We start from the raw sequence: 26,167 nt of genomic DNA, 5'->3' as shown, positions 1-26,167 counted from the left end.
CTTACTCATTGCCATTTCAGGTTTCTCAGTCACTTAAGAGCTGTCCTATGTAGACCAAGTGTTCGTTTTCTGCAGGTCACAGGTTTTCTCATAAGCATGTGGTATTCCATTCTGGAAAGCTTTGGATGTATTCTTATGTCCTTTTAGGATACACTTCTGGAGAAGGTTGTTTATGGTTATTTCACTTGCTGCTGGTAAACTGAAAGTCTTGGATACATGGTTTGTCTTCTCTGCTGCTGCACACCTTACCCCACAGTCCTTCTCATATTGTTGTATTTTGGAGATTATTCTGATGACTCCCTCCCTACCTGGGAGACTGGCATGGCTCATCTTCCTCTGGATTGCTTCTTATGAAAACGTTAACCTTTTCTTGGTTGGTGTAGGGTTTGGTTTTGGTTTTTTTGTTCAATTGGTTATTATTTATTTACGTAGGAAAAGTCTGTTGGCAGACAGGTAACTCCATTTCTTGGACTCTTGTCTCGAATATTTTCCTTAATTTGCAAACGAAAAGAGGTGTTAAATACAACCTGTAGTAACAGCCAGCATTTCTTGAAAGATGAGACTTCCTTGTTTATGAACACAAAGTTCTCCTGTGGTACAATTAAAGTTCTTTTAGTTAGTAAGACTGGATTGTAACCAGCAGGTGGAAGTTAATGTCTTGTAGGCATAATTAAAGATTGATTAATGTAGTTCTATAATAGGAATCTTCCTGAATCTAAAACTTGCTTTGCTTGCTTTGAGAGAATTTCTTCAAAGAAGAATGGTCTGGCTCTGATAGGCACCATAGAGGGGGGAAAAGAGTGCTCTTTGGGTTGTGAAGGAATGGTCAATACAGCAGTCTCCTTTCTTATTTCCATCTCCTGGTGGAATGTTAGCATCACCAGTTATGCTAACTGGTGATGCTAACAAAACTCATCATTAGAGGTCACTTAACATACATGTCTGTCTAACTTGCAAGGTCTGAATATTGCATGAACTACTTTCCTTCAACTAAAGCTCACCATTCTGTGGGAAATGCTTTCTTTCAAATGGGATGATAAGTTTTAACAGTAACTTCATTTGGTCTATTTTTTATGCTGTCAACTTTGTACCTATCTCCTGATAGAATTGCTTAAGCTGAATGCAGAATATGTAAGTGCTCTTAGCTAGCCTGATCTTATAATTATGTGCTGGAGTTCTTTTGTTTAAGATCTGAAGAATTTTATTTAAAATTCTTAGTACCTCTTTCTTTATAATATATGAGGAAGGTCTGTTCGTGAGTGTGCTTTTTAATGTTTGAAGAATGTCAGTATCTTCTAGACTGCTCAAGGAAAAACCTTCAGTGCTAACCTCAGTGTAGATAATGGAAGAGCCAAATCCTTAATTATTCAGGCTCTGAAAGTTTTCTTTGAGGAAAGACTGCTTATCTCTCCCTTAAATGCCCCTAAGGAGTATGTTTTTGTTGTGAAACACTCACACATAACTTTTATGGTCACTAATGAGCTCCAGGTAAAAAAAAAACCAAACAAACCAAAACCCACAAACACCCCCCCCCCCCCCCCCCCCAAAGGAAAAAAAATAATCCCCCAAACCAACAAAAAATCCTTCAAACCTCTCAAAAACAAATTAAAAGGAAATAAACTTTTAATGAAATTTGAAATAAGTGCTCTTGGTTGGGAAACTTGCTAAGATGAAGGTTTAACTCAGAGCAACACAATGGTGTCATCTACTAAAATTGTCAGATGCAAGAAGCTATGTACTCAACTGGAATGTGTACACACTTTAGGTGTAAGTAATCTTTCAGCCTTGTTTCTGAGCTGCTCCAAGGCTTCCGAGCCTTTTATGTTATGCTGTCTGTCTTTAATCAATGATTTATGCTTGAAATACAAACTAGTAGTAGGGTAAAAAGCTGGGTACCTTGAGTAAGGCATCTCACAGATGCAAGAAGCGTGTTATAAAAGAAACTATATATTCATGGTGCATATCTCTTATGCAAGTACGTATTCTTTAACAAGGTCTTGGCTTTAGTGCACTTCCACCCATGCAAAGTGTCCTGACCTTTCTTGCTGTTTATAGCTGTTCCTTAGTAAGGTCAGCAGTTTGCGTAGATGTGCACTGAACACTCTATAAAAGTTGATAAACTCTTATTTTTTCTCCTCCCTGACTTTCTCAACCTCAGTACGTGGGATGGGAGGGATCGCTCTACATGGGATGTCGAACACATCCAGCCCATTGAACAGCCCTTCCTTTTTAGGCTAGGCTATTTTCTGGTTTCAGTTTTGAACTTCCAAGCTCTTGGTAGGTTTATTTCAGCTTGCCTTATCTGCACATGCCCAAATCTTAATTTGCTGTTATCTCTGTATGCTATGTGCAGGCATGATATGAAGCTTAAGAAATCTTTAATACATAATTCCAGATATTACCAGAATCTTCAAAGGTGATGCTCCTGTACAGTTTTATTGTTGTAATATCTTCTGATGCTCTTTTCGTGGCTTGACTTAGTGGTAGTTGATTCTTGACCTATCTAACTGGAACAAAAGAATAACAGGATGTTATTGCCTGGAGCAGTTCTTTACTACAAAGCATGTTCTGTGTTAGACTACTTCAGACATTTTTGTATTGGCTTCCTCAAAAAAAGCTCTCTAGTAGTCCAGCAGATACTACCATTTTATGTTTTAGATCAGACTAACCATCCCGGGTTTGGTTTTTCCTTGCATCCTGTGTGAATCATCTCTGTAGAAGTATATTGTAAAAGCAAAACCAAAACTTGAACTGAAGATTAAAATAGGAAAGCGAATAAAAATATTTTTTTGTACTCTGAAGAGCCCCTTTTAAAAACTTTTCTATTGCTAGACAATTATTGTATTTTGTCTGAATTTTGTGTGTGTCTTACACACATCAGTCTGGTATTTCTATATGGTAGTTGACTGATTGGAGTCAGACTCAGATGAGCATTGCTGGAGGTTTGGGATGTGTCAGGAATCATTGTTCAGCAAGTTGCAATCTGTTTCTCAGGTTCAAGACTCCTGTAAAATTGTTTGGACTTGAAGTGTTTACATTACCATCAGAGCTTTTATAGCCACTGAGTTAGATAATAGCATGTTGTTACGCATTTTGTCTTACAGCTCTAAGTGAAGGAGAACAGTTAGTGTAATAGTTGAATTATTGAATGCTGCAGACCTGTGTTGCTGGCATAACATTATAGTGTTTCAGTGTACAAAAGAGAAAATGTTGAGCTTTTTTCTCCCACTCCCTGTCTCCAGCTACAGGCAGCAGCTAACACTTGCAAAGTGACCAGCTAGATCCCTTTCTTGTGATCTTGTGAATCTTCTCACATTTGGTTTGTGTTGGGAGTATTTCATCATTTACAGTCTGTGAAACTGTCAGCACACTCTATGGGCACATACGTGTATCTGTACACATGCATGTGCACACACTTGCAGAGTGGAGCCTACCTTCAGGGACTTGGATCACACTTACTGGTCATCCTCTGCTTTATTCAGTGTTCTGTACTGTAGTCATCACCATGTCACAGTGTCTTAATTTATGCTTCCTTTCTCAGGCTTTCTTTCTGTGTATTCTTTTTCTTCTGTCTTCTGTTCCATGTTAAACTTCCACCACTAAAGCAGGAGTCACTTTCCCGGTTGTCATTAGCATTATTTTCCTGCTGTGTGAACTTTAGAAGGTTGTTGGTGAGAATGGGCTTTGGTCATGCTCGTCCTTTATAGTCATTGACTACAAACAGCTGTAACCTAGGCAAGATTATTTGATTTTGATCATGTTGTGAGCACCTTTAAAACTCCTTAAGAGCTTGACATTTGTTTCCAAATGCTGGTTCCTTGCCCAGAATGAATAGTTCTGAATCTCGCCTTAATATGTATTAATTGAATCTAGGTAGATTCATAGTGGCTTTTTGTGCAGATGAACGCTGTTTACTTCTGGAAGTGCCACCTTATTAGTCTGACTTTTGCTTTGCTGTGTAGAGAACACATTTTAAAACCAATAGGCATACAAAGTATCACAGGCTGGCAGGCATTGGCTTTAAGTTATTGCTTGTCTACATATCAGCTCAGAAACTGATTTCATCATCTTGTTTATCATCTTGTTAGACCTGTTAGTAAACAGATTCATTGTTAAGAGGTTGTGAAAATGGCAAGGGTTAGCAGACCCAGATATTTTGACCAGTTAATCTTGAATGTGTACTTTAGCATGCACTAATATGACTAACAATAGAATAATGATAAAATCTGAAAGTCCATAATAAGATAACTAACTTGCTGATTCAGCTTTGTAAAGGGTGTTTTGTCTGACTTAATCAGACTAAGAATTTCTGGGCAGCTCAGTCTCTGTAATATCTGGTAGCCTTACCCCCCCTTTACCCTACACCACAGCTTTAAATATATCGTATAACCTCTAAAACTAAATTATCTTTTAATTTGTTGGGAGCAAACTAACCGAGATAAGCACTCGGTGTCATTTGGATTTCAGTTTTATGCAGCCACTCCCTGGCAGGTTCAGTAGTTTAACAAATAGTTATTCTCCCACACTGTTTTTACCTGATTCATACTGGAGTACTCGTGTTGTTCAAGGGAATGCTTTACAACTGATAGTTTTAACGGTGAAATGATCCGCTTGTATTTTGTATATGATGCTGTGTTGGGGCCATTATTGCCTTTCTTTCCCCCTCCAGCCTCCAGAGTGGCTGGCAGTCAAATGTCAAAAGAAGCTGAACATCTGTGCTCCATCTATACAGACAACCCCTGTATGACTCTGCCCAGAGCTGCTGCCTTTGGTGGGCTGTTGTGTGTGCATGTTTCTCAAAGTGCATGTCTGTGTTACAGAGCAGCTGGGTACTAGGGCATTAAACCTCTAAGATTCAAAGCAGCAGTGGTATTTAGTCCCCTCAGCTGCACAAATTCAGTCTGACCCCTTTCAGTTGATGTCAGGACTGCAAAAGCATGGGTAGGCATTTATGGCCCTTGGGGAGAGAAACTGGGCTGAGCGAGCAGTTTCCTAGGCAAGCTGCAGTGCTGCTAGATGCCGCTGGCATGTTCCTGCTTACTCACTAGGTGCCTATCCCTTCCAATGCCACCAGAGCCACTGGAAGCACTGCACTGGTGGAAAAGAATAGCAAGGTGAGCTTGAGAACGTCTGCAGTCGGTATAGAAGAGGCACAGGCTGCAGCCTTTGTGTTTCTTGGACTACAAAACACTATCCAGTTGCAGCTGTCTGTAGATCTACAGAAGCAGTTACTAATCCACCATTTCTTGTATGTGTGGCTAGGAAGAGGGCAATAAGGTCTCCTGCGCAAGGTGAATGAAAGAAAAGGTTCAAAACTGCCTTCGAAACCATGAAGTTTTGGTATTGAACCTATTCCTTGTGGATGTCAGAATCAAATACCTGATTCTTTGCCCCTGTACAGAGCTTATGCCGCCTAATTTTTGGCTGCATGAGATCAGCTTCTAACAGTCCTGGAACATGGATGTTTGGATGTTCATTTGGAACATATTCGGGTGTTCACTGCTTTGCCATCAGTGTGTTTGGGACAGCTTTTGTGAGCTGAGGCAGCCGTTCCTTAGCAATTCTGCCTGTCATCAGTGAGCGGGGAGGAGAGGTCATATGGTCATGGTGCAGATGGGTATCCTGTCAGCAGGCCTCTGCCTCTTCAGGATGTTTGGGGTTGCAGCATAACGGGACCTTCCAGTGTTAGGCTTTTCTGACTGCGTTTGGGTTGAGCTGTCTGAATTTCTCCCGGTTTGCCTTGCACGTTGGTGTGACAAGAGAATAGGGACCCTAATCTCTTGTAATTAAGTATTGCCTTTGCACATTAGTGTGGGTTTTTTTCCCCTGAAGTTTCTAGTCTTTGTAGGTTGGAAAAGAAAGAATTTTAAACTGGTTTTGTTAATCTGTGAGGGTATTTCTGCATGGCAGTTCATAAGCAGATGTCAGCTGTTTAGTTGTTGTGCTGGGCTACATAAAATTCTGTAGCTGCCCTAGTTTGGCACTGATCCCAGATACATAAAACTCTGGCAGCAATGCATGTTTAAATCAACCTTCATCATCCCAGCCTCAGGTTTGCGGCTTCCAATTTCCTGAGGTCATACACAAAGCCAAGTTGTCTTTATGTAAAATAGCATTCAAATAAATTCAAATCTCTATTCTGATATAAGTAAACAAACTGTGTGATTAAGCCTACTTTACAATCTGAGGAGCATAGATCCTATTTCTGGGATCTCCCTGTGTGGACTAGGTTGATGCCCTGTTAAGCCTGACTGCCCGTGCCCAAAAGCATCTAACTGTCTTTACTTTTCTCATGCTTGAATAGCTGAACAAAGCTGGTAGTCTAAGCAACTAAATGCAGATGAAAGAAAACGTATTTGTCTTTTAGGGAGGTTTATCCTAAGCTAGTGTCGGCCTTTGCTCTTTTTCAGAGGAGGAGGTGATGAGATTGTTTCTCGAACTGGGTTCTGTCACTTGGGTCCCATGGGCTGTGACTGAGGAGCCTCTTGCTGGGAGAGGGTAGTGGTGCGGAGTGAAGTGTGCAAGTTCTCAGTGAGAGCAGAAGTGCACACATGATACTTACTCCTCAACGTGAGCAGTCTCCAGAGCTAACTGATGTTGAATGTCACTGAAGCCGGGTAATTGATCGGGGCTGAATTGGGTGCTGTTTTGGAATGCAAGGCAAGGGTGGGTATGTTAGGATTTTTGGAATAATACAAAAATATTAACAATCAGCTCTTCTTTATTTGATGCCAACACAGTTTTATACTTGATTTTTCTTAAATCTAGTCAGTTCTATTGCTGTCATAAAATATATTGGTAACATCATGTGTTACCTTAAAAGCCTGGTCATGGCTCAGAATTCTGAAAGCTTGGGACTGCCACTAGTAGTGCTCAGTGCAGTTGGTTATTAGGTTTTCTTTTCTGAACTGTTACATTTCCTATAAGGAGACAATTTCCTGGGAGGCAAAGGTGGAAGATAGACTTGATTAGTCAGGAATTGTCTTGGCCAATTGACTGCTCAGTAGGTGGGTATTGTAGGTGTTCATCTTAGTCCCCTGGCAGTCACCTCAGACTATAGAGAGTGGGATAAACTTTGTTAAAACACATTTTATGTAGTGGTTTGTTTTCAGCTTTACCTTGTTAGCCGGTAGTCTGCCTCAGGATCAGCATGCAGTTCTCTCTGTTAGCTTTGCAAACCCCTCCAGTTGGTATTGGTTAGTGAGTCCAGCCCTGTGATTATATAGGAGACCAACGAGAAAACAAACTTTCTGCCTACAAGTCTCCTTTTGAAAGCACTTTGAATCATATGTGGAATTCGGGAATGCCGCAGGGACGACATCTGCTGCTTCACCCATTACTCTTGGTATCTGTTTAACTCCTTAACCACCTGGATTGGTTCAGCTTTCCTCACAAGTGTTTCTGACAAGCCATTGCCTACAAACAGTCCATCTGCAAAGCTTTTTGCTTTTTAGAAAAACTGCTCGCTTTTCATCTTCCTCTGACATGGTCACAGCTGTTGGGATTCCCCCCCCCTTGAATTCAGCGGCTTATCAGATGAGCTGTGCAGAACTCTATGGGGCTATATTAATTAACAGGAGGAGAGTTAATTGCTTATGTCCCTCCTGTGAAGCTGTAATTTCAATAATGTGTACCTGGAACAGTTTCTGGTTTTTAAAAATCTCGGCCTGCTGATGGGTCATTTCAGAAATCCCAGTGTTTTAAGTGTGGCCTCTCTGTGCTGTAGAATAAAAATGGAAGCAAGAATTCTTTATTCTTGCTTTTTTTTCCCCCAGAGTTCTTTACTGCTTTATTAATATGTTTTGATAAATTTGATCCCTTTTTCATTCCCCCAAGGATATAAATTTATGGTCAGAATTTATTTCCCACCCTATGATGAATGCAAAGATACCATTAGGTGAAAGTTGTCTTGGTCCGTACGCATTTGCCTGAGTGTTTAATGTGCCTCACTTGAATGGCTGGTGGGATGGACGTGGCAGCGCATTTGGTGTGTTCCATGTACACCAAAGATTGTTACACTGGTCAGACCATGATCTCAAAAACGTCCTTGTCTACTAAGGCTAAGAATTGCCTGCTGAAAAACATGGAACTGCGTGTGGAAATGGCTCCCAGATGCTTGCCTACCTGGGAGCAGTAGAAGTCACTGGACTGTATGAATTGCAGTGTTAGCAGCTTGGGCTGACTGTTGCCCTAGGAGAAGCTATGTGTGCGCTATGCACTACATCCATACTGCATCCAGTCTGATACAAGTGTGTTGCAAGGCTCGCTGGGGGAATGTGGTAACTGCTGCTGCTGAAACCATTTGGAAATTGGGAAAGAGGGTTAACAGTTGTGTTGGGCTAAGCACCCTAACTCGAAACAAAATCCCACTCCTTTAGAATGCTGAGAAACAAAAGGAACTTTAAACACCTCAAACCCTACTATATTGACTTATACAGTTTTGTGTTTAATTACACGTTACAACACATATCCATATATCTGGATATGATGGCGATAAGACATTAAAAGGGGTAAAGGCAGAATAAATTTGCTACTGAAACTTACAGCTGTTTCTGTAAGACAAGTAACTGCATTTCTTAGCTTTCAGTGTAGATTCAAAATGATGCCAAGCATTGTTTTCACTTAAAAATTAAAAATAGGTCTGAAAAATGCATCTTTAATATGTCCTTTTTCATTTTAGGAGAACACACGAATCGTCAGGGTGAAGATTATAGCTGGAATTGGCCTGGCCAAGAAAGATATCTTGGGAGCCAGGTAAGAATATATGTTGTTAATGTATTAAGAGACAGATGCTTTTTTATTTTCTTTCCACAGCTGTTTAGATTTTAGTAAATCCTGCTGTGTCTCTTTCCAAAAACATCAGGACTATTTTAACTGGTGACCTTATAAAATCATCAGAGACTATATCAGTGTGAAGATACCTGTTTTCTTGCCAATGACTCACTTGGACAGATCTTATACACTGGTAAAACAATGTGTGGGAAGGTTTAATTCTCTTCACAGTTAAATAGTTCTGCCATGGAGGATAGACACGCGTATATATCTTTTGGTAGACCGAGCTAAAATAACAGTTCAGTTATAATAAAAACTGTGTCATCTGTGCTTTAAAGGCTTGGAAGGAGCATGGTACTAAACACTGGTAGCAACAAGACTATTTCAACTCAAATTATCTGCAGAGTATCCACCAATTGTATAGATGTAGTAAACCCATGCCAGTGGCCGCAGGCTCTGGGTATGTACACATAGGGAAGAAACAATCAAAATACTAACATTTACCACAGGAAAGATGAGACTTTTGAACTGGCAATTGAAATGCTTTGTAGGCTCTTGTAGAATTGGCAAGTGGCAGCATTCAGCTTGCACTAAAGCTACTTCTTCCGGCCCATGTGCAGAGGGTCTAGAAAAGTACTGATGGATTTAGTACTAGTTCTGCTGTCAGCCACTTTGGCATATGTATGGAATGCTGTTATTTTAGCTCAAGCAAAATTGTTATGTGAGCTTAGCATTAGAAAAATATCTCTTGTGATACTCATATTTTCCCTAAAGCCAGACAGTCTCTGTTTAGTATTTTTTTCACACGCAATTTTTGTGCTTTAAACAGAATAGGGCAGCTTTTCTCATCATAACTTAAATATGTGAAAACTGTATGCTCTTTTGCCATGTGGCAGACAGTCTTGGTCACCTTTTGTTACTGGTCTGTTTGAGCAATTGAATGTCTTGGCTCTGTTCATGAAAAGTAGGTATTCATATAATCTGGTGTTTATTGTACCACAGGAAGGAAAAACCCAAATCTGAGGCAGTAGACCATTTTAAGCAACCATATTAGGACACCTTCATCCACAGAAAAATTCAGGTTAAACTGAATTTCACTCTGCAAAACTGAGGGAACGTTTAGTAAAAAATATTGCATGTTCAAAGAAGTACTTCAATTTCCAGTGTTGTAAATTGTTAAATCTAAGACATTTAGTGCTTCAGGTTTCTTCAGTCACAACTGGTTTCAATTTTTTTCAAGGTATGTCTTGTTGAAATGCTTGAGGATTTATTAAACTTGTGCTCATGAGATTTGGAGCCCTGAAAGGGGGGGAGAGAATCAAATTGTAGTGACATACTGAGTATAAAATGGCATAGCTACTAACTATGGTCATAATCAGTAACAATGGTCAAGATAAGTTTTATCTCTATTTAGAAAATGACTAAGTACAAACGTGTGTGGTGTTCATAAAGTAACTGTAACTCCTAGTTTCACAGCTTCTATTAATTTAACCCTTTTAAAAAAACAACTGCTGATAATGCTGACAAAAAAGGATATACAGCAGCATGCTTATCTTTTTCCTTCCCCCTCCCAGTGACCCATATGTGAAAGTGACAGCTTATGATCCGGCGAATGGAGTCCTTACCAGTGTTCAGACAAAAACTATTAAAAAGGTTAGCCATCTAATCGTTGTGGGTGTGGTGGTTTTTTATCAGGCTCTAGAGGAAAAGTTAATACTACAGGAAATATGAGAATTAATGTCACTTGAATGAACGGAATGGGGAAAGGAATGTTCCATGACCTGCTCTGTTTCCATGTTTATGGCATTATTTTGGTCTTTTCAATAACTATAGTGAAAGGTAGAGAAACACTAAAGAAGATGAGGTGAGTATGGATTTGAAACTGTGCAATTAATGGAAAAAAACCAGATTTTTCTGATTTTGTGGGATCTTTAATGATACAAGTATCTCTGTTGCTGTACAACTTTTATATCTTGGTTCAAACCATAAAACTGATTGGTAGTGTTTAAATATTAAATAGCACAGTCCACCTGAGCCATGATACTACTGCTCCTTTCCTGAGAATATAGGCAAGAAAAAGTCAGTATTGGCAATTTATGTTAGATTAAATAAAAATGAAGAGTTGTATACATGAGAGGTAAAGTACTCTTCCAAATCGTTGTTCAGGTAGTGGCTGTGATTTATGTTGCAAGATCACTTGTGCATTTTCCCATAGTTAATTCATAGTTAAATTAACATAAATTGTTAATTTAACTATGATGAGAGTTCAAAATATCTCTGGTATTTTTAAAAATAGCCACAGTTGACAGATGTGTTTAGTTGAGCAGGTTATACAGTGTATGGCCCACCTGTGCCTGGACTGTCTAGATTACAGTGTTGAGAGATTTGGCATTTGCTAAGAGTTCATAATTTTTATGTGCAATATCAAGCTTAAAGCTTTTGTACTTTAAGTGGGTTGTTACATGGGATAAAACAGATTTGAAAGATTCAAAGCATACACCAAAACCAGAATAACCAATACTGTCTTCTTATTTTTTTTTCCTTTTGTCTAACCACTCCCTGCCATACAGTCCTTAAACCCAAAGTGGAATGAAGAACTCTTATTTAGAGTAAGTGTTTTCTGTAACCTTATTACTGATGTTGGATATTATATTAGCACATTAGGAAAAATGTTTTATCACTACTTCAGCTTAAAATTGGAAATATGTCTATAATTAATGTGCAGAAAGGTTCAGAGACTGCTTTTCTGACAAATACATTTGCCAATGTTTTTTTTTATACCAGAGTTGGATTTTTAGTCTTGATGTTATCTTTATTCCATGAATATTTAAAAACATGAACATGGAGTTAAAAACAGTTTGGGGTAGCACCTGTCTTAGCTTATTGTTTCCATTAGAAATGTGTTGCATAGTGAATGGCAACAAGATGTAGATTTTCTGTTTAATTTGGTTCTTAAGCATTTCTTTTGTCCTTCATAAACATAGAGATTTTGCTGAAGACAAATGCTGGTATTTGGCATACATTTTAACTGTTAACGTATTTATTTTACCCAGGTTAATCCTCAGAAACACAGACTCCTTTTTGAAGTATTTGATGAAAACCGTTTGGTAGGTTCCATTCTGTTGGTATTGCAATATATTAAAGTCTTGAATGAAAGTAAGCTCATCTGGATTCAACATGGATAAAAACTCCACACCAGCCCCCCCTTAACTTCTGTGATGAAACCTACTTCACTGCCATTACCACACATTGTGATGCTCTGAAGAAGTTATATTATTATTCCTATCTTCTGATGTGCTTTAAGTCATAAAAGCATTGTTCTTTTACAGTGCTTTTCAAATGATATGGCCACATTTTTCAGTGATTTTGAAAGCTCTGCATTGAACATTGATCTTTCCCGCAAAGTAGGTGTATTGAGACACGGTGTGAGCAGCTTCAGTGTGTGAGGAGTGGCAGGAAAGAAAGCGGGTGTGCATTTTCTTTGGAGAACTTAACAAGTGGATGGTGGTTTGTGATCTTGTACATTGGTGTCACTGTCTGAATGGCAGGTCATAAGACAGGGATAGCTTATGCATTTATTTTCTTGGTGAAATCAAAACTCCTTCTCTGCCCATGCTCATTTTACTGTGAAGATATCTACTTCCCTAACTTTCTGTCTGTATGTTTTATTGTAAATGAGTAAGGCTGGTAGCAGTACAGTCATGACAGTTGCATCCTTGGGCTGCTTCACAGACATTCCTTATCACTTGAATGTATACCTTTTCCTTCTGCAGTAGTTTGAAATTAATAGGAGGGGTTGAATGTTCTTTAGTTTGTTCTCCAAGCACAGTTTCATTCTGATAGCTGTTCTAAAGGATCTCTTTGTGCTTGAATAGTGTGTTGGCTGTGAAGAATATTATTTTTTTTCTTCACGCTTTCTATGTATATTCAGTAATCCATTGTATCTGTGAAAGTCACAAAGAGTGAATGAAAATGTATGTAAATATAAACACAAAATGTCAAGAATAATTATATAGAAGAGGCGTGTTTCTTGGTTATAGGCATTACACAGTGCCCAAACCATTTACTTCTTGACTGGTGGTATTACCTGTCCCAGGTATTGCAAATATGGTCTCTTCTTTTATTTTTTTAAAAAGTAATTTAAAGGGAATTGTCAGCATTTGTGGCCTACATGGCAAGTTAAATAGGATTTTTCAGGATGCTCAGATGTTCACCTCAATATGACTTGGGCTACAGTGTATTCATGAGGTTGAAGTGCTTTGTCCATTAGTCATTGGAACATTACTGCCACCGCCTGGAAGTCAGGAAGCATGATTAGAAAGTCAGGTTCCTGATTTTTTTTGGAAGAAGGCCAATGCTTTCGTTGTGGTTTACACCAAGAGAATTCTGTAGCATTCTTTATCTAATCTAGAGTAGATAAGTTGTTAGGCCTGTTTGCTCAGGGGAGAGGAACCAATAAAACATTTTACTGGCATCAACTTGGAAATGGTGTTTTGTTTCCTGTATATGATTATATTTAGAAATCAAGGCATTGTGACCCCATCAGTCACTGTATAGTTCTACAATAACCCCAATATTTTTCATCTTTTCCTCCTCCTCACTTAGTGAATGGAAAGGCTGTCTAGCTATTTCTCTTTAGCTTGCTCTCAGAAACGCTAAGTTTCTATCCCAGATGTCTTGAGCTGTTTTAAATAAGTCAAATTGTTGCCTTAGCTGTGATTTGTTGTTTAGCTTTGACAGGCTCCCCCACTGTAACTGCTGGGAATAAAGTCAAGCCTGAAATCTTTGCTTTTTACGTTTAAGAAATGTTGCTTTCTTGAAAACCAGGCTCAAGACTTATATTGTCTGATGTTAGGTTTAAATGCAAAGTCTTGCTGCACTGGCTGTATCACCAGCAACTGGAGTTTTAAATCTTTCTGTATTAGCTTTAAAACTTTTCAAATACTGCCTGTCTTGGATTTGGTAAAGGGAACACTACACTAAATAGTTTGTTCTATGGGTTTGTTGCAAACCATTAGTAAAATAAAGGGCTTGAGCAGTTTGTGGAATCCTGAGCGATGGTTGTCTTTAAAAATGCATTAGAAAAATCTGTTGGGAAGAACAGTGAGATTACTTACGAGATGGACCAGTGCAGGAAGGGACTGGATGACTTCTTTCTGTCTCTTCCTGTCTTAAAATAACTTGTCACATATTTGTGTATTTCAAAAGAAGTGCCAGATCAGCTCCTGATGCTGAAGAAGTCAATGATGTTAAGATTTGAATGGAACTATTGGTACTTAGGAAAAAAATACTGGTTTTATTTTATTTATATTCTAATTCAGCAAGATGGGATTCTGTATTTTAAAAGCCATCTTGTGTTGACTAAGTACCCTGTAGCTGGCTGGCTATACCTACCCAGTTCCAGCTAAGGAAGAGTGACATGATGAGATGAGGTACTTCCCTTAAGTCTTAAGCCTGAGTTACCAAACTATATCAGTTTATTGTTAGAGACTTCTTTATTAAAATTGGAAAAACACTTTGGATCACCTCTTAGGGGAGAAAGGGTTGATTTGTTGGGCAGAAAAGAAGCTTTAAGAAATACATCTATTTACTCTTCACTTGCATATCTTAGGTGGGTTTTGTGGTTGATTGTGTGTTTGGTTTTTGTTTGTTTGGTTTTTAAATATATATTGCTTAAATTTCAAATATAACTTTTTGAAACTGAGACCGAAAGAATCTTTTATGGTATTTTCCTTTCCTTTCACCCCCCATCCCAGCCCCCCTAAAACATAAAACATGAGAAGAAGTCCAGTTGGCAAAGCATAATGAAATAAATGAGCTATTGTATTTGTTGGCTTTTTATGAATAAGCTAGTATTCATTTATTGCTGCATTCTAATAATGGAATTCAGGTAACAGAGGTTAAGTAAGCCCTGGAGTATCATTAGAAAACAGATTTGTTACTTGCAAACAGGGTACCGTGAATTTGATTCTTGGCTCTTTTTGGGGAAGGAGGTATAAATGTTAATTTTACTGCCTTCTAGCTTAAAATACAGTAAAGGTTAAATAAATATGGAGCAGAAAAAATCTGGTAGTATGACCTATAAAAGTATAAATGGCCTAGTGTTCTCTTCTGTTTGCATTTTCTTAGCAGCGCTAAGTAATTTCGTGTCAGTGCAGTAGCATTTAGTACTGCATCATATGTAGCTTCTGTATTCAAAAGTACATTTGTAGCCACATGTTTGGGGTCACCCCCCTCGCCCCCAGTCAAAAAAAAGCCCACCAAAACCGAACACGCAACAAACAAACACCCAACAAAAAAAAATCCCACTTAAGGTGCATTCAAGATTGTCTTTTTTCCAAAGTCCCACTAGGTGCCAGCAAAGGACCTTATCAGACAACAGGAGCCAGGGAAACATTTTGCAGGAATTCTCAATGCCATTACTCTTGCCAGAGTTGACAGGATATTGGCTTCTTGACATGCTGATCGCTTTTGTTTTAAATAAAAATTAAACCGAAACAAAAAATACCCATGAATGTATGAATGTATGAGTTTGTATCTAATGATGCAGAATTGCTTCTGTAATTGTGCTGGCTAATCATATTTTTCTCTGCACATACTTAGCTTTGTGTGCTAAAATATGCATAGCTGCTTATGTATTTACATGCCGTATTGAACTCTAGTGAATGTTGGTTTATTGTGGTCTTCCAGCAAACAAGAGGTAGTTCAGTTTGTAAGAATAGTTTGTTTCTCTCTACCTTTAATAGCTGTACTATAGAAAGGTTAAGGTATAAAATAAAAGGTTGAAGTGGTAGGTGGAAAACAAATTCTGAATTAGTAATCAGAGTAACTTTTAGTGGTTCTAATTCAGTTGCACGTCACTGAAAATTACAGATTAATTGGCAGGAGAGGTTTTACTACGTGCAAATCTTCAGAAAGTGTGATTGCGTCACAGCATGTAGATTGCGAGGTAGAACCAGGTTTCTTTAAAGTGTTATTTAAATAGTGCAGAAAGCCTTCTTTTTCTTTTTCCTTTATTTTGTTTTTAAGGGGAAGGAGGCTTATTTCCCTGGTTTATGCATAATTCAGACCTCAGCAGTTTGCTAGCATGGTTACTATTTGGAAATTGAATCCTAGACTTGATACTCAATTATATGGGACTTCATTCCTACCAACTTCCTGTAATTCTAAACCTATGGGTAAAAATATTAGTAGTCATACGCTGCTGAGGAAAGTACGGACACATTGACTCAGCTCATGCAGCTGCAGCAGGAGTTGCTGTTTTAAACTTGGAAGTACTGGAAGTTTATTATTGTATTCATTTATGCAAATTACAGAAGGTATAACTGAAACAAGGTCAGTAGTATTTGTGAGTTGTTGCAGCTGAGGTCGTTGGAACATGAGTGCTTTGTAAATGAATGCTTTTCTGACTGCAAGCCATCAAAGACGGTCCAGAAACTGCAGTTCAACGAGTCGCTGACTTATTTCAAGAGGTACAGTTGGCTTTTTTTTTAACACTAGTATTTTGTAGAAATTAGGTCAAAGACTGCAACTTCTATGGACTTTTACTGCTGTGATGTACTAGCTCTAGGTTCTGTGCAGCTGCCTGTAGCATTTCTGCTGAAGGATCTTTGTGGGTTTCATTTGCTAACATGCATGGAAATGAGAACAAATGGCACGACGGTTAAGATTGCATTTTGCTACCCAAAGAAGCAACACAGATCCATTATCGGAAACCTCTGAAGATGTTTTGGATAGTAACAGTTGTATGTACTTCAAAAAGCTGCAGAACTCTGCACCTAATGTTACACAAATGAACCTGACTCCTAGACAGGTTGCTTATGCACCTGTAATGCCACAAGTAATTAATCAAGAGGAAAGTGCAACTGTTTCTTCACTGCAAATAAAAAAGAGCACTTCACTGCACATTTCCCTGCAGTCTAGAAAGTATAGTGGATGTCTTCGGGCTGGTGATGCTGAACCTACTGGTGAAGACACTTCATTCATTGGTATTGCTAATGAAGGAAATTGTGGCGCTAGAATTGTGGTTGATCATCGATCTAATGATAGCCTTCTGAGCAATACTGTTCTGTGCAATGGCAGCCTTAGCAGTATTGCAGCCAGTGACAGTGGATCGTTCAGCAGTGCTGGCAGTGACTACGGATCATGTGCAAGTACCGCAAGTGATGGAGGTTCATATAGTAACAGTGTCATCAGTGACAGTGGTAGTGGCACTCTTTCGACAGGTGATGGTACTTTCTGTAGTAGTATTCATGGTGATTCTTCATATAGAAGCACTGCAAACAAATGTAATCCCTATAGGAGCAGCTCATCTCGAGAAAGTCTGTGTAGAAATAATACTGCTTTTGACCAAGATGCTTTGTCAGTAAGGAAGAAAACTAAAATTCCATTGCGACGTTGTTCATCACTGGTTATTTTTCCTAGGAGTCCTTCCAGTACTCCTCCAGCTTCACCAGTAAGCTCAGGTCAACTACCACATAGAGGGTCCTATCAAACATCCCATAAACTAATTATTTCTCCTAGTGACTTGGCACAAAAAGAAGATCAAACCATTTCCAAAGGATTCCTTTCGACAGCAGTCAATGGACTTCGACTGTCTAAAACAGTTTGCTCTTCTGACGAAGTCAGAGACATTCGACCGCTTTACTTGAATCCGTCTCTACAGGACAAAAGTCAAATTTTGAACAGTTCCAAACAGGCAACTTGTGAAGAAGTACCTGATGGCTTCCCATGTGTTTCAGTTCATCTCTCTCGAAGAGCATTTGCATCAAGCAGTGAAATGGTTAATGGCTGTTGCAGTCCAGAGTTAAATCTGAACTCCACTGCAAAATACCCTCACTTAAAACTGGCACGTAGCACATCTGCATGTTTACCCTCAAAAATCGATCCAGAATGTCAGATTAATATAAATGAACTAGAAAGACCAAATGCACAGATGAGCAAAACCCACCACGTTTTGCAAAGAAGTGTTTCGCTGGAAGGATCACGTCAAAGAGTTTCTTGCTGTTTATCCAGCAAGTGTCATAGTGGAAGGACATCTCAGTTGCACATACAGTTCAAACCTGGGAATGAAGGAAAACCAACTGTTGTTAAGAAAAGATATGGAACCTCTAAAAGGGAAATGTCTAGTACTTCTTTGTGGAGGCCCCATAAGGTAAGTGTTCTGGTTTATAGAAAAATTTGATAGTATTTTACAGCTGAAATTTAACTAGAAAATAATAAAATTCATAGTCAAGACTTAGATGCAGTGATTTCAGAATTTCCTAATGGTGTCAAGCTGTCACCATTAGGAAGTTAAGTTTTCATGTTATCAGTAACATTTGGGGTTTAGATTTGTTTCTTAGAATATGGTACACACAGTAGCATAGGTGAATAGGTCTTACAGTGAAATACTTAATATATAGAACCAATAATTTCCTGTTTAAATGAACTCGGGGGAATTTTATTGTCTAGTTATGTGGACATGGGAATTCTTTAAACTTCAGATGAAGTTTCACAGTTTTAAATACGCAACTTCTCAGAAAATTAATAGTAATTACTGAAATTACATAAAATGGTTCAAAATGAGTGTGTCACTGTAGAGGCTTTTAGGTTTATTTCATATAGGCTTTATTTTACATGACAGTTTGTATGTAGGTTTAAAAATAAGTAATATTTGAGCAGAGAAACTGTAAATACCATTTGTTTCTGCATACACCCTGAACCACAGGAATTTTCAGAGTTTCCTCTCTTTTTTTTTTTTTCTTTTTCGTTTTTTCTTCCCTCTCCTTCCAACCACTGCTTCAGCCTGAGCAGTACACTGTAACCTAATACCTCTCCCAACAACATTGCTGTTCAAATTATAGTACTTGGGTCTGGAAGGCTTATATTAAATGTATTTTTCTGGTAATGAAACTCGTGTCCAACTAAACTGCAGAAGTGTGTTTGCTCTTATTAACTCTTCAGGCAGTTTGTTTTCTTAGTGAGGCATAAGCCACAAGAAATGTGGATTTTAAGACTTGTTTAAATAACATTGTGAAGACCTGAATGATCTGACTAGTATATGTTAGTTTTAATTGTGAATTCTGATAAAAGTGCAACAATTAATGTTTACTGGAATTGTTCTAAGATCTCATTCTCTATGAATTGACACTACTATAATTTAACGTGCTTGTTTAAGCAAAAGACTTTATGCCAAAGATACACAGTTATGACAGCCCCTTTCTAAACTAGAAGTACAATTACCTTGGAGGTATTAGCTTGTAATTTTCAGTCAGTTGCTGCCCAAAGTGTGTGGTGATTCTACTGTTTTTGATTTCTTAGGAGTTTTGTATCGCTTTTTGGTTGAAAAGAGTTTGAAGAAAAATGTGCTTTTCTTCTTGTATAACTGTGATCTGTGTTTAAGCTTCATGATAAAAATCACAGTGGATCACAGGTAATCATTATGGATACTGTTTGGTGATTCCTCATCCTAAAATCAAACTGTGAATTTGATGGTGACTTCCACAATAAGCACAAACAGGTTATGATGTAATTTAAGTGGCCTGGATCTAGTTATTTTTAATAAGCATATTGTAAAAAGCGAAACGTTGAGTCATGCACTTCAAGTACATTTCTCGGCAACTTGCACTTCTCTCCTCTGGGTTTAACGTCAGTTGATATGCAAGATATTTTATATGTTAATACTGAGTGAATTTTTAATAAATGCAATTTAAATAGACTCTAAGTTCAGGGACTAAACTGTTGGCAAACATTTCCAGAAACTCTTGCAGGGCACTGGACTGACAATAGTTTGTTTCAATTCCTGGGAGCAGTGTTTACAATGAATTGGCATTAAATCTAAGGAGACTTAAGTTTTTAAAGTGCTTGACAGAATGCTTCTGTGGGTAGTTGAGCATTTTACTGTGGTACTGTAGCAGCATGTTTCAAGCTTCCTGAATTCTTAAGATTTTATCTTCTCACTGGAAGATGAGAGAGAGAAGCTTAAAAATAAAAAAAAAAAAAAACCAGGAAAAAAAAAGTCTGAATCCCAAATTGTTGTGGTTCTCTTGTACTTTTCATATATTTGCAAATATTTTGATTTGTGCCATGTCTACATACATCTGACATCAGACAAACTGGACACAAAAGGGTTTATGGCAGTGTACTTGTTTCTGATTTCTTTATGCAGCAACAGGCATAGGAACCTTTTAGTCCTGAAATGGCCCTTGGAGGATATTTTATAAAAACTGATTTTACTTAAACTGTTATCAAAAAATGGAAAAGCTTCTCACACCAAACCAAGCAAAAAAGCATGGTTGACTTTATAGCAGTTCAGCAAGTCACTGCAATAAAATAGATAAATACTATTTGTCTTTGTGACAAATATAATAGGTTCTATGGCAATCGTTTAATTATATAGTCCAGTTAATTATCGTGGTGTATTGTGACTCATTTAAAAATAAACAACTCCCAAAATATTTCTCTTGACTCCAGTTAGTCTGGCCTAGTATATTGATATGCTGAGTCTGGGTTCAAATTTAACAAGTTGATACTGGAGTAGCATTTAGTAATGTCAGCTATCTGTGCAGAGCAGTCATGAAATCAAATCAGTGCTTTGGCCAGGGACTCCAGAGTCTGAAGCAGCAAAAGGTCTATGCATTCTTTTCTTACATGCCTAGCTACTAGCCTTCAGCCACCTTGTATCAGATTTCCTGCTTTCTATAATCAACAGCTTGTTAAAGGCTGACTTAAAAAAAAAAACCAACACAAAACCAAACCCTAAACAACAACAAAACCCCAAAAACAATCCCCCCCAAACCAACCCTACCCACATTTCCATTTCTGTGACAACTGCCCTTGGATTATTTTTAATTAAACTGAAGAATGTGGAATGGTGATGGCCCTCATACAACTGCTGAACTTTACTGGAAACACATTGAATAGATTCTGCAGTAGATGGTGGAATTTCACTTATGCGAAGCAGGAGGAAGAGGTAGTTCATGGTTGCAGCACTGACAGTTGCCCTTGACTTAGTATTTCTGTTCTGAGTGTTTTCTCAGGGCATCTGTCTCTTGCTAAGGGTAGAAATAAATCTGCAGCTAAAGCACTTTGACATCACAGGTGTGAATTGGGAAGGTACAAGTAAGGAAACGGTTTGCATGTCATCTTAGACCTCTAAACTTCAAGGGGTACAGAGAAGAGCAGAAGCAGTGACTTACAGTTCCACTTCATGTAGACCATAAATAAGCTTAAAAAAACAAACAAAACCTGTGTTAATCTCTTCCACAAGTGTAATAATATTTTGCTGACATCCCTGTTGACATCAGCCATTCCTTCCCCATCAGTATCGCTGCTGATTACATAATGTATTTGCAAGTATATAAATGTACTTGCAAATCTGTTTCAGCAACTGTGTACCTTTAAAACAATTTCTTGTACAATTAAGGGAATCATTATGTTATTGTCCTTTTGTTTACAAATAATGTAGTAAAGGTTTGTCTCCAGTGAATGAAATGCACATTTTTGAAGCAAAAAAACCTTCAGAGGTGGTATAGAATAAGCAGAACATTTTTTCTACTGTCAGGTTTGTGTGAAGAAAACCTCTAGCTGGAACTCTCAAGTTTGGGTTTCTTTACCATGTTCTGGAACTCTGCCTTTTGTATTTGTAAAAGGAGATGCTACTTGGATCTTTCAGTACTAAATGTGTATTTTGGACAAAATGTGTGTGAGGATGGCTCTCTTTTCTAACTTATTTCCCAGCTGTTCTGAATATGCTGAGGGGACTGTTCTGAATATGCTGAGAACTTGGCCTGGAAGGTACCGATTCCCTTGATAAATGCTGCACCACAAGTTAGCACTGAATAGTCTGAAGTTGTCTTCTCTCTTGGATCCTCTTTAAGTATAGAGCTTTTCTCTTAGCAAAAATCCTTCACAGATGATAATGGCTCAACCAGGGAGAAGTGCCAAGAGAAGGGGAAGACAGCTGTGGCTTGCCTCCATCTTTCCTTATTTAGTAAAGGGGCCACGTGGATGGGGATTGATGTCCCAGATCTGGGAAAAGGAAGTGAGATGGAAAAGGGGCAGGTGAAGCAAAAGATTATAGAGGCAATACAAGACAAAGCACAGATTGTCATTTCTCTCTGCTATTGTGCTATGATAACCTCATCACCTAAAAGTTTTCATATTTTTTAGTATTGCGCATCTTGAAGGATCTTAAAACATGTTACATTACATACCTGCCCTTATAAAAAGTCCCTTTCCAGCTTTCTTGTAGGCCTCCTTTAGGTATTTGCTTAAATACAAGTCCATCTTGCTCGATTGCAGAGTTTTGTTATGGCTTCTTCTCCACATTTCTTCATGCCTTTACTCTTCAAGGAGAGAAAAAGATTACACACAAAGGATGTGATAAACCTTCCAGCCAGGACTAGCTGCGAACACTTGCCACGTGGAAGAATTAGCAAAGGAAGCAGTTAATGTTACTTGGTATCGGCTCCATCCCAAAGGTTCTTTTTCTGTCAGTTTTACCAACTTGTATTTGGAGGCAGTGAACCATATGTAACTTTCAGAATATGATCATGCAGTAAGGAACAGTGTCAGGGCAGAACACTTGAATAACCCTGTAAATCAAAGCCTGAGCACTTTGTAGTCACCAGCAAACACTGTGTGTACATTAAAGGTAGTTTTATTAGACTGTACTCTGCAGAAATTGTGATTAACCTCTTTGTGTTTATAGCCTGCAGCTGAACTCATTTGGGTAGGTTTCTCATGCTAACAAAAGTGGAAACTAAAACTGCAAAACCATGCAGAGCAGACCTCCTGAACGGCTTAGATAAATATTTAAATTATCCAGCCTTCAGGTTGTTTCATCTCCTTTTCATCTACCAGGAGAGAATGGGAAGCATTGCTTGTGTGGCTTTAATATAGCCACAAGCTATAGTTATTTTGTCTCTTAAGACTCAGTATATAGTTAACAATGTGTTAAAGTAAAACTTGTTCCCAAAGTAAGATAGAGATACTCTTCCTTTTACACGTGACTAGCCAGTAACTTGGAGGCTTTCAGATATGAGGCCATGGTAGTAGATTATTTTTGTTTTCTGTGAGAGGTTATATTAATGGTTTGGGTTAAACGAAAACATTTCTTGGAAAATGTTGTGGTGATGTAGAAATTGGTCTTTGTAAGCATGACAGTGTAAGACAGAAGCCCTAACAAACTAATAGCACCTGCAGGTATCCTCCCAAGAATTGTCAAGAAGCTCAGCTATAAAATTGTTGAAATACTAACTATAATGAATAATCTTTCAACCTATTAGATTTTCTTACTGAAGGAAGGTGAGTATTATGCTGGCACTTTAAAACGACCAAAAGGGCATCTACAGGCAACAGGCCAGTCTGGAAGAAAAAGCGCATGGAATAGATTCAGTAGGCACATGGCATGCTTTGTGTTTATAAGGAGGGGGAACTGCTTTCAGAAAAGGACGTTTTGTCTTAAACTCAAGGTAAGCAAAGATGGGCGAGCTGGTTAATGCAGGACACTGAGCTTGTAAAAATGTTTGACAAGAACCCTTAGCAGAAGTTCTGAAAAATACTCTGAAGACATAAAGCGCAGATAAAAAGCTTCCTCATTCATGACCGCTAATTAAAACTAAAGTGAGAATTCTCACCTATGAAAGTACAGAAAATCTCATGGTACTGACTAGATAGTCGAAATGAAATTTCAAAATGAAATTTGAAACGAAATTTGAAAATCAGTGTTGATAATTGCCAAATACTGTACACAGTGGAAAACCAGCTGGGGATGCAGGCGTGGTAATCACTCCCATACTGGCCAGAAGGGGTTTATGCCATGGTGAGTGACTTGTGGAAAATGTCAGCTCAAATCTTGTTGACAGTTGAAAGGCAGACAGAAGGTTAGGATTTATTAGGAAAAGAATAAACTAACAAAATGAAAAACACCTTTCTGCAGTTGTACAAATCCACATGTGCATGGCATGCTTTTTTTTCCTTTTTTTTTTTTTTTTTTTTAGGAAACGTGTAACAAAGCTAGAAAAATAGCAAGAGTGGTCACAAGATTGGCTAAATTGTATGTGAGGAGACACTGCGCAAAGGGTTTCTTAGCATGGGGCAAGAGGGGAGTAAAGCAAAGTGGTATTAAAGGAGTTTTATAAAATGATAGTTCATGGGGGGGTGAATTTAAACGGAGAATCCACTCTTATAAAACAAGTGCGTTCTCTTAATGTGTTGCTGAGCTTACTGCTGCAAGATGATGTACATACCAAAAAGTAGAACTGGATTTCAGGAAGAGGTTGGATAAGTTGAAGAAAGATCCATCAAAGAGTATTACATTCTCAATATATATTTTAACATTAGGATCAGAAAGTCTGTAACCCCATACCCATTAGAAATGGGGATAAATCAGAGGAAGTACTATTCATAACTGCTGCTTTCATTATTTCCTTCAGCATCTGCTCTTGGCCATTATTAGGGAAAGGATACAAAGCTTCACAGAACATTAATCTCACTACAAAGGTCTTTGGTGCTTGCTCGGCCCTTGCAGCCACCTAGGATCAAATGGTAGAAATGCTCTTTCATGTTCTTCTCTCACCGTGCTGTGTTTAACACGTGTTTTCTCAACTTCCTGAAGTGGATGACTTTCAGAGACTGAGCCAGCAAGCAAGCTAAACTGACTGGCGTTTCCAGGGGAGTCATTGCTTACAACTGACTTTCACCTTTGTCTGAAGGAGACTGCTCTACATTTCTCTCAAATGTCTCTGTTTCAAGTGAACTTTCTTCCTCACTCCCTGTGATGAACAGGATGTGCTGATTTGGGAATACAGCCAATAAAATGTTTGTAGCTCACGTCAGTGTTAGTTTATGGATCCATAATCATCTCCATTTCGAGAGAGTACATTATTCTTTTTAACTTTATTCTTTCGTTGCGGCAGTTTGTGGTAAACTGGCAAGTCTACGGATAGATGTGGTTATAGTTTAGACCTTGGGCCACTGTATCAACTGTAACATAAGCAAGCAGAATTTAAGGAGGACATCAGGGAGTTCCTGGCTGAAATTACATACAAACTTGAACTGGAGTAATTGAAGTCGGGGCATATTAAAAAGCAAATGGGACACTGCAGCTACTGAGTAAGAGGAATGTGGGAAGAGACACAGAACTGGATTCTTTTAGACCTGGATGATTTCTCTGGCAATCTGTGATTTCCCTGGCATAAGAGAGAAGACCTTGTTCGGAAACGTGAAAGCACAAGGGCGTTTCAAAGAAAAAGGTTTCCAGAATTTAGCATGAACTTTACTTACTTTTTAATAGTTTCTGTCTTAGCCAGTTCTTGTAGTAATCATTGTTTCTAGAAAGTTCAGTTTGGGACAAACACTTAGCTTATAAAGGACAAATCCAAAGTGGTTAAAACGTGGTAAATTACAGGCCAATAAAACTCATGGGAAGTGTAATGTGACTTTAGTAAGAGATGTTGAGCTTATCTGAAATAAATTGTGATACTGCTTTTGTTGTAAAGTGATTGTGGTTGGATTATTTGTGTTGTAGTTGGTTTGTGTTATAGAGGTTGAGGCATCCAAGGTGACTTCACACAGACAGGTTTTGGACAGACAGGATTTATAACTTGAGCACAGCACAGCTTAAAACAAACCAGGAAGTTCTGCTGTAGCCCCGTCATCTGTCTGCATTTAGGGCTGGCAGCAGTAGGTGTAGGCTTGGAGCTGGAAGAAGTCAGTAGGTAGGGCTTGGGGCTCCTGTTCAAATTGGTGGTGGCTGAGGACACATGTGGAGCACAGAAGAGCATGAAAAACTGCACCGTGGTGGGCAGTGGCCACTGTCTGAGTGCTGGTGCGAAGGCACAGGGAATTCCTGAGTTAGTGTTGATGTTGAATTTGGATCAGCAGTAGCTCAGAACAGTAGACTTTAAGAACGCTTTTGAAAACTGCTGGACTAACTTTGGAGTAGGCTGAGGCTGTTCACCCTGCATCCAGCCCTGCTGTAGGTGCGTGTTCACAGAAGTTTCTTAGAAGGGGTCAGTTACTTGTACCACCAGGGCCAGCCCTTCAACATTATATTCAGGATGGGGAAAAAAGCAGCTTCCAGGCACAACATGATTTATTATCTATGTGGCACTGTATTGGACTTCATGAACTTCCCAGAGTGAGACCATGCTGCAGAGATGCTCTGATTGTCTGTCTGCATTGTGGAGGCAAATGGCTTGCCTTTTAATTATTTTTTATTTTTATATTCTGTTTGTTCCCTCCTGCTCTGAATAACAAAAAGCTGTCTGTGTTATGAGTCCTTTGGCTGGGTGTGTTAATTAGCCAGTGAGGTTAACGTCTGTCATATCTGGTGTCTCTGATGTTTATTTTAGGGAGCAAATTACACATGTGGTTTAATGTTCAATAGAGGTTTACATATTTTTGATTA

The 26,167-nt window shown here is 38.6% G+C and overlaps 1 protein-coding gene across 4 annotated transcripts in view; it reads left to right on the top strand.

Annotated features, from left to right (window-relative positions):
* NEDD4 (NEDD4 E3 ubiquitin protein ligase) overlaps nucleotides 1–26,167 on the top strand; it is a 58,383-nt gene that overhangs the window by 2,799 nt on the left and 29,417 nt on the right. For 2 of the 4 annotated variants that reach the window (XM_057398071.1, XM_057398081.1), the window contains exon 1: nucleotides 15,439–17,926. In XM_057398071.1, the coding sequence (XP_057254054.1) occupies nucleotides 16,424–17,926 (1,503 nt within the window). In that variant the 5' untranslated portion in view covers nucleotides 15,439–16,423. Of the gene's footprint in view, nucleotides 1–8,680; nucleotides 8,755–10,346; nucleotides 10,426–11,342; nucleotides 11,382–11,825; nucleotides 11,880–15,438; nucleotides 17,927–26,167 lie in introns of those variants that run through there. The other 2 variants (XM_057398091.1, XM_057398061.1) reach the window with 2 other exon arrangements.

The sequence above is a fragment of the Pezoporus wallicus genome, unplaced genomic scaffold, assembly GCF_028554395.1.
Source record: "Pezoporus wallicus isolate ANWC-B61680 ecotype Strahan unplaced genomic scaffold, APGP_CSIRO_Pwel_v1 contig_3952, whole genome shotgun sequence".
NCBI classification, from domain to species: Eukaryota; Metazoa; Chordata; class Aves; order Psittaciformes; family Psittacidae; genus Pezoporus; species Pezoporus wallicus.
The sequence above is the reverse complement of the archived record's forward strand: the minus strand, read 5'-3'. Positions and strand labels throughout refer to the sequence as shown.